Source organism: Sinocyclocheilus grahami, unplaced genomic scaffold, assembly GCF_001515645.1.
Source record: "Sinocyclocheilus grahami isolate Dianchi unplaced genomic scaffold, SAMN03320097.WGS_v1.1 scaffold1025.1, whole genome shotgun sequence".
NCBI lineage: Eukaryota > Metazoa > Chordata > Actinopteri > Cypriniformes > Cyprinidae > Sinocyclocheilus > Sinocyclocheilus grahami.
Window position 1 is genome coordinate 265,564 of NW_015506204.1, and position 17,911 is coordinate 283,474.

Below are 17,911 nucleotides of genomic sequence, written 5' to 3' on the forward strand. Positions count from 1 at the left end.
TCAGTCTTCACATGGCTCACTCAAATAGTCTTCATTCCATACTTACTGCACATGAGAACACAATCATGCACACTCTCAAAGCACTGATGCAGATAAATGATCTGATTAAACCATAGAAATATGACCTAGATAACTATACTTAGCTAAGCCATTGAAATATGAACTGTTCTGTGTTCTACTTGTGTTTATCAAACTAATCCATTGATATATTAACTCTTATTTAGTGTTTATCTGATTAAATCAAAGAAATACTTCCTATATCATTATGGAAGCCCGTTTTCACAGAATAAGCTCATAATTATGACATAAAAAGTAAAAATGACCTAGTCATGTTTCTTAGATGAAAACTCATAAATATGAGTCATAGTTCAAGTCATAATTATGAGAAGAAAAGTCAGAATGTAATCAATTAAACTTTCAATTGTCATAATTTTTTTGCTTTGATCAATTATGACTATATGTTTTAATTGGATTTTTATATAACAGCTTAACATTTTAATCTGATAATTATGACTTAGTAGCTCATAATTTATATATTTTTTTGTCATATTTGACCTTTTATCTAATAGTAATTTATAATTATGGTTTTTGTTTATCTCATAATTGACTTTTTTCTTATAATTTTGACTTTATCTCACAAATTTTCATAATTATGCACTGTAATAAATGGAAAAAGGTACTGGTCATTTTCTGCCAGGACATAATCTTTTAAGTTTACAGATATTTTCTTTAACCCTAAAACACAATGCACTTTTCCTTTCTATGTCATGATTTTATCATTGATATATTTTATCATTTCAACTGTTTATCATAATTATGACACTGTATCTAATAATTTTTTACTTTTTATGTCATAATTAGCTTTTTATCTCATCATTACGGCTTTTTATGTCATAATTCCTTTTTTGTCATAATCACGTTACGTGTAATTATGATTTACCAAAGCATGATTCTCCCCTCATATCTTTCTTTCTTTTTATTTATTTATATAGCACATGTAATGCAGCTACTGTTGCCCAAAGTGCTTCACGCTTAACATAATGCAATTTGACAAGCGTTCATCTGACTGAAATACTGATTGAAATACTCTTTTATAAGTGTTTGACAGACTTTTTTTTTTGTTTCATAGAGGCCCTACATCATGTGGCTGTTTTAAATACCGAAACAACAGTGACGTCCTTATCAGTCCACTTCTGCTTTTTTATTATTGTAATAATTACATAATTTCAAAGAAACAGAAAATAAGAAGAATGAGGACAAAGAAAAAAAAAGTCTTAACAGTTTGAATAATAATAAAAATCGAGCTGCCTAGACAGGTCTTCACCGGTCTTGGGCATCACGGCGCGGTCAGAGCGTTTTTGGCTGCCGAAAGTGTGCGGTCTGGATAGTTCGCCTGTGTGTTTGGAGACACAGCCTGTGTAGCTGGCTGGAATGGGAGGGCACAGCGACTCTCAAACTCCGCGCACTTCCTGCTCTCGCTCAGTTCTATCAGTAGCGGGAGAGCAGAGGAGGGATGGCGGAGAAGAGCCCTGACCCGAGCGGCTCGAACGCTCGCAGGTGTCTCGCTATTTCTCCCGGAGAGAGACTGCTGCCGTCTGGAAGCGGCTTGCCCAAATGGGTTCGTCTGAACGTCGGCGGCACGTACTTTCTCACGACGAGGCAAACGCTGTGCAGAGACCCGAAATCTTTCCTGTACCGCCTGTGCCAGGCCGACCCCGACCTCGACTCTGACAAGGTATTTACACAGCGAACTTTTCGCTAGCACGACAATGAACACTAACCGCCACTTCGCTTATCTGGACTCTAAACAATTCAGTTAAACTGGAAAATCTCATGACGGGTCTGCGGTGTTTCATTTCGCTATATTGATGTATTTTAAAATTGTAGCTAGACGGCTAGCTGGTAAAGTTACTGTGAATGGAGCTCCTCTGACTAGCTTAGCCTAACTGATAACACTTGATGTAGATTGTTCGCCAAATAAAGTCAGCTCTAGACGGTCAGATCTAGTTAATGAGGTGGTTTGCAGTATATTTTGAGTAACTTCTGCTCGTTTAAGCCTTCAATGTTGAAATACGAGAACACCTTTATTAGTACAAACTTAAATGCTAACGTTACATGCCAAGTGCTAATTGAAGAACTTATACTAGTGTTGTTCTCATTAAACCTTAAGTATTAAACACTACTAATGCTTGTTCAAGTAAACCTTAAATATGACAAAGATTACTAGCCTTTGTTGGTAACCGATTGTCTGACTGGAAACTAAGAAACTAAGTTACTAGGCTATTATCAGATTAAACCATTGACATCTTGGTAACACTTCACAAGACTCAGTTTAAAAGCATAATGATAACAATGAACAATACTTTTACAGCATTTATTAATATTGTTTAATGTCAGCGTATGGTACAATTGTATATTTTCACACTATAATGGATTTAGGCAGCTCACAATTCATGATAATGTATGTATGACCATTAACCAAGATATTAAATGTGGTAAAATTTGCTTATCGGTAGTTCATAATATCTAATGCATTGTCTAATGCTAACTATTCTTACTAGTGTTTATTTGAATAAACCAAAGATATATTAACTATTGTGTTAAAATAGTTCAACTGTGCTATACCAACCCAATTAAACTATTTTATTAATGTTTATCAGACTAAACTAAATATGTGAACTATATTAATGTTACTTATTCTATTAAACAATAAAATACTTTTGCTAGTGTTTATCTGGAGTAAACAATGAAAACAATTGGGTTGCTGGTCACTTTGTTTATAAATGAGTATTACAAAGTAGGGAAATCATATTTTTGTAATATTTTTATACGTTTTATAATTTACGTTTTGAAGGGAGTCATTCCTGTACTACATTTGTTTAACCTGCCAGCAAAATGGTAAATAACTAAATGAATAAATAACTCTTTTAGTACTCCAAACACACTATAATTGGGAGGAACTGATCCAGGATAGAATTAAACTGGTTTAATTGGTGCTAATATATGTTATGCACCGAGTTTGATTATTTATCATGTCAAACAAGTATATTGGTCTTTTTTAATAAATTGTATAGTTTCTAATTTGTGACAGAAGAAGAAATAGGGTTGCCTAGATGCTTTTAAACTTTAAAAGGTCAGTATGCATCATTTATTAGGGCAACTAGTCGCTAAAAACAAAGAAATGCTGCTGTCCTTCAGCTTAGTCAAAAATATTTCTTATAAATAAAGAAGTGTTACAAACAGAAATTGTGTGATTTAACTTTAAAGTTTCATTTGCCAATTGCTTTTGTAAATTGTGTAAATTTTGTAAAAATAAAGCTCACTTTTCTGACCTCAGTATTGATCCATGGTAATGCTGTTGTGCTGGAGATGGATCAGCATGGGCTCTGCAGCATGCATGTTAAATGTCAGCCACACCTTGTCTTAACAGACACTTTTCAGTACTGATCAGACACTGTTTATTATTTCTTTAAAAACTTTATTTAATTTAAACAAACTATCTGATGAGGTGCAGAGCCATTTAAGCCTGATTGAATAATCCACAGTTGAATAAAATGGTGTTTATTATGCTGAAATCCTTTAGAAACGAGTCTCATGGTACTGACAACACTCTTTCCTCATCCAGGATGAAACAGGTGCTTATTTGATAGACCGCGATCCCACTTATTTTGGTCCGGTACTCAACTATCTGAGACACGGGAAGCTGGTGCTGAACCGAGGCCTAGCAGAGGAAGGTATGATGGGAATGCGATCAAGAACTTTAAGATATGTCTGAACATGCTGTTAGATTTCTTCTGTTTTCTCACTGGCAGCTAAATTCAGTTGTAACTTGTTTGTAAGTTCTACATGTTCTTGACATGTAGCTTTTTTGTCTATTATACGTGGTTTTTGATTAAATAATTCATCTGTTTCATCCTTCAGGTGTGCTGGAAGAGGCTGAATTCTACAATATCACTTCATTGATTAAACTGGTCAAAGACAAAATCAGGGAGAGGGATTGTAAGATGGCTCAGGTAAGTCAATTTGGGATTAAGTTATAACTGGTCTGTAATTTTCTTTCTTTTTTCAAGATTGTTGTGCTACTTCACATCTAACAAAACAACAAAAGTTCTCAATTATTTTTGAGGTGAATTTGAAGTATATTGTGTAAAATAAGTACAATAGTATGTAAATCCTCAAAATATAGAAAAAGAGTTGTGCTGTAGGGGTATAAGAGTATATATCCACTACATGAAACATGAAAGCTAACTCCTAAATGGGAAAAAACAAACAAGAAATTCCAAAGCACTGTTTTAATGGTTTATTTCTTAAAGGCTTTTTATTTTCAACTACTTGAATAATTCCCTGTTTTCGTAATGAACTGATTTTTTTAAATTCAATTATATCACAGTGTTTCCCCTAGGTTTATGGCTTTTGGGGGATTCCGTTGTTTTTTTTAGGTTTTTTTTCCACCTTTTTAATGGTTAAATTACATTTTATTAATCAAAACGCATGTCTAATTAATTAAAATCATGAAACTTAAACAATTTAACATCAATTTTTAAAAAGTTTAACAAATATTACATGTTTAAGGCCCTATGAAATGTTTTTATTTTTCCAACCTTATGTTTTATTGTAACCAAATTCTGTTTTAGCATGTCTAATTATTACATGTTTTACAATAATATAAAAACAATAATTTATTCTTACAATAGCCTTATGATTTTTTGCTCAGAAATTCTGTGATGTGTATTTACATTTTGTTTTAAGGCATAAAACGTGAAATTATGTGTTTAATGAAAATTAAACCAATTTAATTTTTTTGGAAAATAAAGGTCATTTAATATTACAATTAAAACATTGAAGAAATATTGAATGCTTATTCCTTAAGAATAAGGTTTTAATAATTTTAGTAGTAGCAGCCTGTTACGTACATTCTACTCAACAATAGTAATATATTTCTGCCAATGCTCTCAAGTTAAACCAAACTTTTATTTTGACGGGTTGCCGTGAATACCATTATATTTCTGTGTGTGTATGACATGATGATAGTTTTACTGAAATGAAACGGTCAAATGCTCATGAAGTGACTCTCAGAGCAGTTCTGGAGATGTTGTTCATGTGTTTATGTCCTCATTAGTGAGACGGCAGACGTTAATATCACCGGAAGCGTCACGAAACCTACACAAAACCACGCATCTGTGCCATTCATTAACACAGAGACACGCAGAATTCATATTTAAAGATGAATCGTTTTGCGGCTTTATATTTACAAATACTAGTGGGCTCACGTGTGTGTGTGTGTGTGTGTATGCGCGCGCGCATTGGGCGGAACTCGGCTGTGCGTAATGCAGAGAGCGTGACCATAACGTAAATTACATACGGTCGTGTAAATAAGATAAATAACATAAGGCTATTTAGTTTGCTTAATAAAAGAACAAGGCATATACCTGTTCTATAGGAAAGGTAACTTTAAATGATTTCTTTTGTGATCTGGCGCTATACAGAAAATATAATTAAATCAAATTAACTTGACCTTCAAGGGGCGCGGGGGGGTGCCGTTGGGGTGGCGGCCGCCCCCCTAAAATAATGGCAGGGGAAACACTGAGATGTCATCCAAATTTTTCTTATTTTGTTTAAATATAATTTTTTTCCATTTAGTACTATGATAGTTTTACTGAAATGAAACGGTCAAATGCTCATGAAGTGACTCTCAGAGCAGTTCTGGAGATGTTGTTCATGTATTTATGTCCTCATTAGTGAGACGGCAGATGTTAATATCACCGGAAGCGTCACGAGCGTTTCAGTACGAGTACTACACAAAACCACGCATCTGTGCCATTCATTAACACAGAGCCACGCAGAATTCATATTTAAATATGAATCGTTTAGCGGCTTAATATTTACAAATACTAGTGGGAGTGGGCTCACTTGTGTGTGTGTATGCGCGCGCATCGGGCGGAACTCCGCTGTGCGTGATAGAGAGCGCGACCATAACGTAGAGACCGAAATGACATGCGGTCGTGTAAATAAGATAAATAACATAAGGCTATTTAGTTTGCTTAATAAAAGAACAAGGCATATACCTGTTCTATAGGAAAGGTAACTTTAAATGATTTCTTTTGTGATCTGGCGCTATAGAGAAAATATAATTAAATATTAACTTGACCTTCAAGGGGGGGTGGGGGGTGCCGTTGGGGGGGGGAGCGGGCCGCCCCCCTAATATAATGGCAGGGGAAACACTGTATCATATGCGTAAATCTACATTATATCGGCCATCAACCATTAAAAAAAAAAAGAATAAATTTAGCAGAATAAATTTCTGTGTAATTCATTCATTAAGCCATTCTTGCATAAATTGTTCAATATAATTCAATTTAATTGTTGGAATTAAATTTATGCCAGAATGGTTTCTTTCTTTCTTTCACACATTATGTACACATTTGTTCTGTTTGTGTTTCATGAATGAGGCCCATTGATTTCAAACATATTAACCAGTCAGAAAGATTGTAACCTGGATGATTCTACAAACCTGTTTTTTACATGGGTTCGCCCTTCCAGGTTCTTTCAAAATGTTCTTGCAGTATCCCATGACAAATGTGTCCTCTGAAATCTGCCTTCTCAGCTTAATCTGATGACATTTATGGGTCTGCAGGAATGACCAAGTCATTTTTAATTAAATCAGAGCTTGTGCTTTGCCTCTTCATATAGTATTATTTTGTCTTCTCATAAGTTGTTCCCCTTCCTTCAGCTCCCCGTGAAGCACGTCTACAGAGTCCTACAGTGTCAGGAGGAGGAACTGACACAGATGGTCTCCACTATGTCAGATGGCTGGAAGTTTGAACAGGTGATTAGAAACACTAGAGAGCATTAGGATTACTCTCTTGTTTCAGCTTTTTAGCAAACTGTAGAATTGTATTTGGGGATGCACAATATACCAATATTTCACAATATTACTATTTTTACTGAATTTTTGATCAAATAAATGCAGCCTTGGTGAGTATAAAAGACTTCTTAAAAAAAAATTTAACAAACCCAAACTATTAAAGGGTAGTGTATCGGCAAATTTTGTATATATAATTCTCCATGCTCATTTCCTTTATTTTTATATTACCTTTATATTATTTATATTACCTTTGCTGTCATCTAACTCACATTTAAAGTTTATCTTTAAAAACACTTAACACTGTTGAATGTAATCTTTAGCCAATCACAATGGATATTTGGACAAAATAGTTTCTAATTATACTAACAGCCATATATCAGTTGTCATAGCATAGTTGTGTATTTAATTTAATTGAGCTTACAGCTGATTGGTCTGTTAGTGAACATTGTACAATAGCATGCGGCTTCCAGTGTGGACGGACACCAGCCGTTGTGGTCATCAGTTGTGTTCGTTGTAGGTCTAACAACTGTAATGTTTATTATTATTTATTAGCTCTAAAAAGGGGAATATTTATGATGAATTATAACTGGTTATGATTCATAATAAATATTTAGATTATATCTTCGAATTAACTGTAGCAGAATCAATATTACAATTATTTGATCTGTCCGTCCACTGAGCATACAATATAATCATTTATCAATTCAAGGAATATTTATTTTCTGGCCACGGAACAATAAACTGTCCTTCTTTGTACAGTGCTAGCAGTAATTCTTAGCAAAATGTAGCGAGGGTTCAAACATTCATTGACTTGGAACTGTGAGCAGTAAACAGAGACAATCCGTTGTGAATATAAGGGATTTAATAAATGAAAACTATATCTAACATATAATTAACTAAAACATATATACACAGAATGAAACAAAGTAAGGAAAAGAGAGAGAATAGGAAAAGAATGGCAGATTTCACATCACTTAACCACAACCTTTAAAAATCACCAAAGAATCCAATAATCACCTTAAAAGGGACTGAAATTTAAACACGCATCTGAATCATTTTAAGCGGTTACTTGCATTGGTTTCGATTGCTGAAAAAGAGTCCGGATGCGGTAGATAACGGAGCTCTTTTGATGAGTTCGTGAGGAGTCAGCTGGAAGTTTTTACTTCTGGTTCTTCTGAAGAAGAAGTCCACAGCGACTAACGTTACTTGAAAGTAAAAACTGCCGGAAAATAAAACTCAAAAGGAAGGTCTTGAGAGTCCTGAAAGGTGTTGTCTCAAACGAAGAAGAAGTTTTCTGAGCAAAGTTATTCTGGGCTGATCGCTTTTGAGAATTTCTATTCTGTGTGTGCTGGCCAATGAGAGACATGGATTTTGAGCGGGAGAATCGTCTTTGTCTCTTGTTTTATGGCTCATTTGCATGCTTTATGGCCAGTCTGGAATATCCGTAGTTTTAACCCAAAATATCGTACGAGTCATATGATGCGTTTCACAATCACATACTGTACGTCATTGTCCGAGAAATGAAAAACAGGTAACATTGATACCAAGAAACAATAATCTGGAATAGATTAAACCAAAGATACATACATACACCTGAATATAAGTGTTTTATGGCTTTAACTAATACAAATAACGAGTGGTAACTCATCTAATCTAACAAGGGAATGTACACACAACACATGCATATACCAGATACAATTATAACTGATTAATTATAGTCTAAAATAAAGAAATGTCTTTGTGTGTGTGTGTGTGTTGGTTTGGCCATTTACAGCTCTTTTGGAATGTGTTTGAAATCAGATTGGGGGCTGGTTCGAATCTTCTTGGCGGCAAAGAACCATCTGGCAATTTAAAACCCCTATACGAACGTAAAGTCTCTGACCAGAACTGTAATTTATATGCAAATGTCAAAAGGCTAAAAGGGGTCTCTTAAGCCATAAACAGTCCAACGCTCATGCATGATCCTACGCAGACGCTACACAACTTTGATTAATATGCTGTTCTTTAAATATGGTGGTTTGGACATCTGTGATCTAAAGCCAGTGGTTTAAATAGGTGCTTCTGCTGCTTTCAGTGGTTAGAAGTTACTTACTGATTCAAATTTGGGCATGCTATTTTTACTATGCTTACGACCGTTTGCAAAACATTTTGTGTACACCTGATGTTTGAATCAGTGCTTTTTCTTTCTCTTAAAACATATGAACCAAACCAGCTCGGGTTTGTACACACTGGCATCCATCTATTGAAATTTCAAAGCAAAAACTGTAGTGAATGGGGAATGGGATGTTTGCTGTCTTTATGTGGTGTTGGCCAATCTATGAAGCGTGCAGTTTAGGAGGGTTTCCCCTTTCGCAGTGAGTAAGGTGTGTGTGCCCTCCTGATCTGCTTTTGGCTTGTCCTGATGTGTTGCCTTGGCAGCAGTAAGGTGACAGAATGCCAGACGTACCTTTGAAAATGCTGTGCATAGAAATAGCTATAGATGCAAAGTAGGGTTGTTGTTTCCATCAACATTAGATGTTACCATCCATCATAAGTTGATTATTTTTAAATAGTTAGATTGGAAAATGCTTGCTTTGATCTTAATGTAAGTTTATATATATAAATTGTGGCAATGAATTAAGAATTTCTTCCGTCTTTTTAGTAAATCGTGGCCACATTGTTATTAATTTGTTCAGTCATTTTAATTAAATCTAGGGCTGGACGATATGGCCAAAATTTATATCACAATATATTTCTTAATTTCGGTCGATACGATATAATTCCGATATCGATACGAACACTATTAAAAAAAAAAAGCCACAACAGATGTCTGTACCTAAAAACTTCTGTAAATTTAATTTTCCAAGTCTATGAAACCTCCTCCTATAAAACTAATATTTAAGAAAAAAACAGCACAAATAAATTAACGTTTACCTTATATCAAACTATAGGCTGACATACACTACCAGTCAAAAGTTTTTGAACAGTAATATTTTTTTATGTTTTTTTAAAGAAGTCTCTTCTGCTCACCAAGCCTGCATTTATTTGACCCAAAATACAGCAAAAACAGTAACATTTACAAAAAATTTTACTATTTAAAATAATTTAAAATGTGATTTATTCCTGCGATTTCAAAAGTTGAATTTTTAGCATCATTACTCACATGATCCTTCAGAAAACATTCTAATATGCTGATTTGCTGCTCAAAAACATTTATTATTATGTTGAAAACAAATGAGTAGATTTTTTTTTCAGGTTTCTTTGATAAATAGAAAGTTCAGAAGAACAGCATTTATCTGAAATACTGATTTTTGGATCTTTCTATTCATCAAAGAATCCTGAATTAATAAAATTTCAACCGTTTTAAATATTGATAATCAGCAAATCAGCATATTAGAATGGTTTCTGAAGATTTAAAATAACTATTTTAAATAGTAAAAATAATTCTAAATTTTACTTTTTTTGCTGTACTTTGGATCAAATAAATGCAGCCTTGGTGAGCAGAAGCGAATTCGTAAAAAAACATTAAAAATCTTACAGTTCAAAAACTTTAGAGTCGTAGTGTACGACGGCTGTAATCAAAGCAGCTCCTCTCATGAACGCTACTTTATCAGATAAAAATGAAAATGCCTGAAGAGAGTCGGGTCCTTTCAGAGTTACATTCATATAAAACACCCGCGCCGCGTTTTGATTTTGAAATGTACAGTGCTCATGTTTATTCAACGAAATCAAACGCCACAAATAAATCAATGTATGGGAAGCACTGGTAATGTATATCGAAATATCGGAAATGTTTAAAAATCATATCACCGTTATTGAAAACGATTATATCGTTACATATTGATATTGAATTATTGTCCAGCCCTAATTAAATCAAAACAAGAAAACTAATTAGTACAATGTGGCAATGTTTTACTAAAACAAGTGAACAAATTCTTAATTCATGGCCACAATTTAACTAAAGTGTATATTATGAAGGGCTCGACATTAAGCCTTGAAATGTGCTTGTCCTGACTTGTTCAAGTAAAAAATTACTTGTCTGGGGATTACTTTTTTTTCCTTTTTTTTTTTTGCCGTAAATGTAAATTATTCTGAAGCAGTTGTCTCATCAGTGCTCTATCAGGTCTTACTTTAATCAGCATATTTGTGATATTTGCCTTATTGATTTCTATTACACTTTTTAACTTTATGAAGGGCAATAGTTTCCTAACCATATTTAATGTAAGTGTCATCATTTACGTCATATTCTTAAATGTTATCAATACATTCAGTTAGAATAATAAGACGCTGTATGGTTGTTACCATTCAAATGAAATCAGTATCAACAAACTCCATCTTTTCACTGCAGAGAAAGCACAGAAGCTGCATCAAAAGTGCCATTTAGATGCATTTACTCAGACTGTTTAATGAAGATAAGAGGTTCCATAAATGCATTTACACAGTACAATTGCAAATGCATAATGTTACAAGATTAATGTTCTACTTTTTTAACATACAAATATGAAATGTTAGAAAAATACAGTACTTTAAAATGAAACCAAACCACCAGTAGGTGGCAGCAAGTCACTGTCTTAATAAGTAAGTCATTGATTCAACCCATTCGTTCAAGCGGCTGATTCATTTAATAAATGATGCAAGTGACTGTCTTTATGAATGGCCCACTGAATCATTGGCTCACCTGATTCGTTCAAAAATGCTGAATCATTCTGTAATGAAACACTGTTGTGTGTTGCTCTGAGATGTATCACTTTTATGTTGTGGCTTTGCTTTAGAGCCCTACCGATATGGTTTTTTTTTTTAGGTCCGATACCGATATTAGGGGGGTAAAAAAAAAGACTGATATCGATATATCGGCCGATTTTCTTTGTGTAGGCTATATAATAGTACAGTATAGTCAAAAGTTTGGACACATTTCCCATTCGTGTGTCCAAACTTTTGACTGGTACTGTATATAGAATACGATATATATACATAAACACATTTTTTGCAATAACTCAAATGTGGTGATCAAACACTTATAATGATATGACAAACATAGGCCTATGTAGTGGAGGCAGGGTATTTAACAATTTAACAAACTTTATTATTCAAAATGAGTCTGACATCAGTGCACTTAACCGTAAACTTCACTTCACTTATTATAAATAACTTTAAAAATCAAATAGAACAAAATATTTATAACTTGAATTAAGAAATTAAACAAGGTAACTTTGTAGGGCAAGCAAGCTATACTGCCAAACCAACAGGGGCAGGTTTATGCAGGAAGCACAGCTTTTCCAAATGTAAACATCTAAAATGAATAATTAATAATATTTTTTCACAAATCCTGTTGTGTATTTTCTGGTAATAAAATTAACATGCAGAACATGAGGATTCGTATTTAAATAAGTCTTTTTGCAGTTTAATATTCACAGACACAGTCTATATATATGTACTGACCTGTTTTTTATTTATTCATCAAAAATAAGACCAATTCCATGAAATTCTGCGTTATACAGTAAATTCCATTTTTATGACTGGATTCTGCGATTCCGTCCATGTTTTCTGCATCGCGGAAATCATAGGGCCCTACTAATGTAGCAAACGAATATGATAAGCTCATTGTGAGAATAAAAGACGGGGACATTGTTGTTTATTTACTTAGCATTGAGTCTCTCCAACTAGGTGACAACGTAGCGTTAAATCATCATTCAACTAACTCAAGCCACCACCTTACTGCCGTCTATTGGACTGCAGAAAGATACTAACTTTTCAATCTGCTGCGTTACAGACTGTACTGACATACTATGCTGACACTGTGTCCGCGCCGCAACCGGATGCGACAAAGTGACTGTTGAAAATCATTTGAACTTTGTGTCAGCACGTCGTAAATAGAACGAGGCATCAGATTACTGCATCCAGTGTAGACAATATCACTGATTATAATGGGTTCTATTCTAGACCGGACGCGAGCGGCGTGGTGCGACCAAAATACAATAGAAATTCTATTGGATTTTGTCACACTGGGCGATGTGATGTGACCAATGTGATAAGCATGAGTTCTAGGCTGTGGTGCGGCCGGTATAAACTCCAGCATTGACTGAGTGGCTGCGATCAGCTCCGGTGGCCGTAACACAGGCTTTAATGCGCTGCAGGCGCGTGCCGTGATGCGCAGATCAGCTCTAGTCTCTGAACGTCACCGAATCTGCTGTTAAAAATGAACCATCCATTCATCATATCATCATGCAATACTAAGAATTAGAATCATTGTAATGTGACGATCAAATATAGGTGTGGGTGGGTGGCGGGTGGATAATTTGAAGCAGCGGATTTAGGTGAAGTTTGAGCTCATCCGCGCATCTCTACACTACCAGGGATTGAAATTAACTTTTTCACTCACCAGCCAATTTAGCTACTAAATGTTTAAGTTACCGGCCATTCATAACTTATACTAGCCAGAAAAAAAAAAAGACAGAAATACACCAACAGTTATTGTGCTGATATCTTAAGGACTACCGTGGACAGCTGACTCCTAAAGTTTTTGATATTCTTCATATTCTGTGTGGTCAGTTCACAGCAGTGATAGAAATTAATATTTTCCAATAATTTTAAATAGATTTTTTACTTTTATGGGCATTCTTACCTTTTATAAAGCCATTTTGTTTCTAAAAGTGTACATCTTTTGAGTCAAATTCTTACATTTAATCAGTCAGTTATAATAATAATACATTTAGGCTGTTACTGAACAAATTAAATCAGTATCCGTAAAATTAATCTTTGCAGAATTTGCATATGAAGTGGCATTTAAATGTATTTACACACGTTAATGCAGCTTAGAGGGACATGGAATGCTTTAACCTGCAGTTACAAATGCATAAATAAAGTTTTGATATTTAAAACATGAAATGTTGAATACTGATATTTGAAATTATTTAAAAAATGAAAAGATACTTTAAATGTGAAATTAAAACCGCCAGTAGGTGGCAGCATGTCACTGTTAAGTGTGTCGTTGTGATTGAACTGAAGCATTTACACGGTTGATTCATTCAGAAACAAAACAACGTCATGTTGCTCAGAGACGCAAAACAGTACTGTGACTGTGTTTGGAATGTTTTTTGTTGGTGAAATAGCACAGAAATAGTGCAAAAACAGCCAATATGGTGTCTAAAACGTAAGTCTCTAGATATTAACTTACTGTTTATTGAACTGTTCTTTTTTTTTCCTACTTTTCCTACGTATGTTTATTCATGTTTGTTTTTTTGTGTGTGCTGTTGCTCTTATTAGTTTTATCTTATAAATTTCTCTGCGAACCTTGATACTGTCAATACATTATCCGTTATCAGTCACTGTTTACACTGAAAGTAATGCAATCAGAATCATTGTCGCCAAAGTTTCGGTACTGCCCTAGTTATTGTTTATTATTGATGTATTAATCATGTTACTTGTCCATTTGTGCAAGTAAAATTCTCTTTCACTTGCCCCTGTTTAGCATTGAGATCAATATCATCTAAGGGCATCTAGGAGCAGTGGAAGTTGTTTTTTTTTTTTTTGGGAGCTTGCTTTTATTTGACTAGATTGCTGAACACTGTTTGCTTTTATTTTTGCATATTCATGCTCTTGTGGTGGAAGGGTAAGGCACAGAAACAAAGTGAAGCTTTTACGCTTTGGGTGTTTGAGGGACAAGCTGTAATTTGTGGTGCGATTGGTAGTGTCTGGAGTTCAGCAACCTGTGGTGAGTGAAGCATCTAAGGGAGCGTCTGGTGGTTCAGTCTAATCAGTACCTGGAAAGTGAAGAGACGGGGGCATCAGTACTCGAGTAGAGTCAACGATAACCTTCCTGAAACGTTGGTGATGAGTTTTGCTGATTTTCTTCATCTCGCTTTCCCACTTGACTTTTTCCGCGATATTACTCAGTGCAACAGACATTGACAAATCATCTCTATTTTTACCCCCCCCCCCCCCCCCCACCACCACCCCCCTTTACACCAAAAGATAAACAAATTGTTTTTGCTTTGATATACATTTTTTTAATTGATCATAATTCTGCATAAATAATTTTATATAAATAGTTCAGTAAAACAAATAGTACCATGATGTAGAAATACTTGCAATGCAATTTAATTCATATATTTTTCATTACAGTCATTTCATCACCACAAAATTAATATTACTTAAATGCAAAAAATATTAATGTTCCTAAAAAAACATTTTTATTTAGGCATTTTGTTTCTTTTGATGTTGCAGTAAAATATGGCCTGCAAAAAAAATCTCATTATTGTAATTCAGCATAAATTAAATCAGCACAAATAATTGTATATCAATAAAATTCAGTAAAACAAATATTACCATGATGTACAGATACATGCCATTTAATTATCTCCCCTTTTTCCCCATTCAGGGCTTGCAAAATTTCAAAATCCCTTGTAGCCCTTTGGGCAGGTATTCTTCAGATTTTGCTAGCACAAAAATGAATTTAACTAGCCAGAATAAAAGATATTGTATTTTTTCTTCAAATAAGTCAAGAGAGTAGGGGTGCAATGGATCACAAATCTCACAGTTCAGATTATATTACATTATCATATCACATTTTGAGTCACAGATCGGATCATTTTTCAGATGAGCAAAAAAAATATGGTTCTTTACTATTTAAGTAACACTTATTATTTTAAGAACAATTTACTACTTCGATACCACAGCAAGAACTAGTAGCATATACGGATGTAACGATTCACTCAACTCACGATATATGATATGATTCACGATACTGATTTCACAACACAATTTTCTCACAATTTCTTTTCAACAAAATTAGATTTAAGACCGATTTTAAAAAAAAGGTGTCCATTTGTTATTTCTCACACCAGAAGGCTGCACATTACTTTGTGAAACTGAAAATGTCAAACAATATACTAACTTGAAATTTTAAAACAAATCCCAAATCAAATAAATAAATAATACAAATAAAAGAAATGTCTCCATGCAAGTAAAGTTTTTGCCTGTGTATTTTAATCACAATCCAAACAAAGTTGCTGCAACCATGTTATTTAGATTATGAAATTTGAAACAAAAACAAAATGGTCTGACTTTAGCTTTGTGATACTACATAAAAAATCTGAACGAAACAAAAACAGCAGATGGGCTGAATGAGACGCAAATGTCACTCTCTGACAGCAGGTGGTGCTTAAACAGCAGGTATTTATAGGTCGCTGCCCCTTTAAGACCGAATGCACGGATCCAAAATAATGATGCACGTGCGATTTCTTTCTCCACGGTTTACTTTCATTTACATGAAAATACTTGCCGAGATAGTTATTTTGAGATAATTGTGCATGTATGTGTCCGTTCAAGCAAAAGAGGAATCAATTCTGTGTTCGTGCTCTGCCTGAAACGCCGCTCTGTATGTGCGTGTGAGCACCGAACTGAATTCTTCATGCCCATGAATGGTTTAAAACGCTTGAATGTTTAAATTGGTAAGACTTAGAAACACGTGTAAATGATAAAGTATGATCCGTTTCACCCCTATAAGCGAGTGAACAATGTGAATCAAGGAAGGGATCTTATATCACTATACAAGATAGCCCGTTGGGCAGGGCAGTGATACATTTTGGTAGCCCGACTGGAAAACACAATAGCCCCGGGACGTCGGGCTAGCGATTTTGAGAGCCCTGCCATTACAGTAATTTCATTACCACAAAATTAATGTTGTTTTTATGCAAAAAAGGGTTTTAAAAATATATTATTTTACCATATATTAATTTTTTTTATTTGAATTTGTGGTAAAATATGACCTGGACACATTTGTAATGTTTTTTCCAAATGGCTCTTTGTTGATGTAAAGCATCCCGTGAGAGGGTTTTGGTTTTTGTACTATTTTACACACTAAACCAACAAAAGCAATGTATCGCAGGGAAGTGTTTTTTTGTATTTATATCTTATGTAGTCAAATCAGTTCACTTTGGAAATACTGTCATCATGTGTTTTCCTTTCCTCTCTCCTGCCAGTTGGTTAGTATCGGCTCTTCGTACAACTACGGAAATGAGGATCAAGCAGAGTTCCTCTGCGTGGTCTCCAAGGAGCTGCACAATCAGTCATACGGCACAAACAGCGAGCCCAGTGAAAAGGCCAAGGTGAGGCTGACAGAACCCTTCCCTCGTGCACAGACAGAAATAGTCACTTGCACACATATCATAAGAAACCATCCTCTGCTCTTCAGATGGTCACATGGCATAACAGTACTCAAAGAGTTGATTAACCAGATCAAATGTGTTCATGCCTGAGTGTTTTGTTTCTCTGCATGCCGTGCAAACTGAGGAAGTGGAAATAGTTTTTTTTTCTCCAGTATTTTTTGGTGAGGCATCATTTACATATCACTTAAGCTGATAATTAGGTCTCTGCTGAATGCTGAAGGCAGTGGCGCTCCCTCCCTCCCTCCCTCTCTGAATCTCTGTTACTAATACTCAATTTGATGCTTGTTCTCTGCCTGTACTCGTGCCTATTAGAAAGCCCTATAATTATATCCTCAGCTCATCTAGTCTGCTTTCCGATCCCAGATAATGATGGAAAACCTTCTCAATATTTAATGCTTCCCCATCAGATGCTGCAGCCAGAAGTTTCCTTCTGAATATCTTCTTCTGTGTCTTCATTCGGCTCAACAATAAACATGTTGGGATGATATCACCAAGGCATTGTTGTACGCTTCCTTTGAGGTCCACACAATCGCTTGTACAAATAAGCAAAGGCCTCACTTTAGGGCTGGGTGATTATAGGGAAAATGTTTCAGATTTTTAAAGATGTTTAGTTATTCTTCTTGATATTTATTTATTTATTTGCTCTACAATTCCTTAATGTTATTTTTGTTTCAACCAAACTGCCATTAGTCAAATAGATTTAAAATGTTTACAGCAAGAAGTAAAACACAGTAGCAAAACAATCAAGGCTTTTTACAACATAGAGATTTAATTTAATTCAATATATATTAAGAAATATTTACAAATGTTATTTTAGTTATTTTATATATATATATATATATATATATATATATATATATATATATATATATAAATAAACAAACAAACTAGAGATACACCG

General features: G+C 34.5%; 1 protein-coding gene across 1 annotated transcript in view; it reads left to right on the forward strand.

The window, feature by feature from the left end:
• Window positions 1-1,287: 1,287 nt before the first annotated feature.
• kctd5a (potassium channel tetramerization domain containing 5a) overlaps window positions 1,288-17,911 on the forward strand; it is a 19,633-nt gene continuing 3,009 nt past the window's right edge. The window contains exons 1-5 of the mRNA XM_016251046.1: window positions 1,288-1,735; window positions 3,626-3,734; window positions 3,922-4,013; window positions 6,731-6,826; window positions 16,825-16,950. Coding sequence (XP_016106532.1) covers window positions 1,514-1,735; window positions 3,626-3,734; window positions 3,922-4,013; window positions 6,731-6,826; window positions 16,825-16,950 — 645 coding nt within the window. The 5' untranslated portion in view covers window positions 1,288-1,513. The remainder of the gene's footprint in view (window positions 1,736-3,625; window positions 3,735-3,921; window positions 4,014-6,730; window positions 6,827-16,824; window positions 16,951-17,911) is intronic.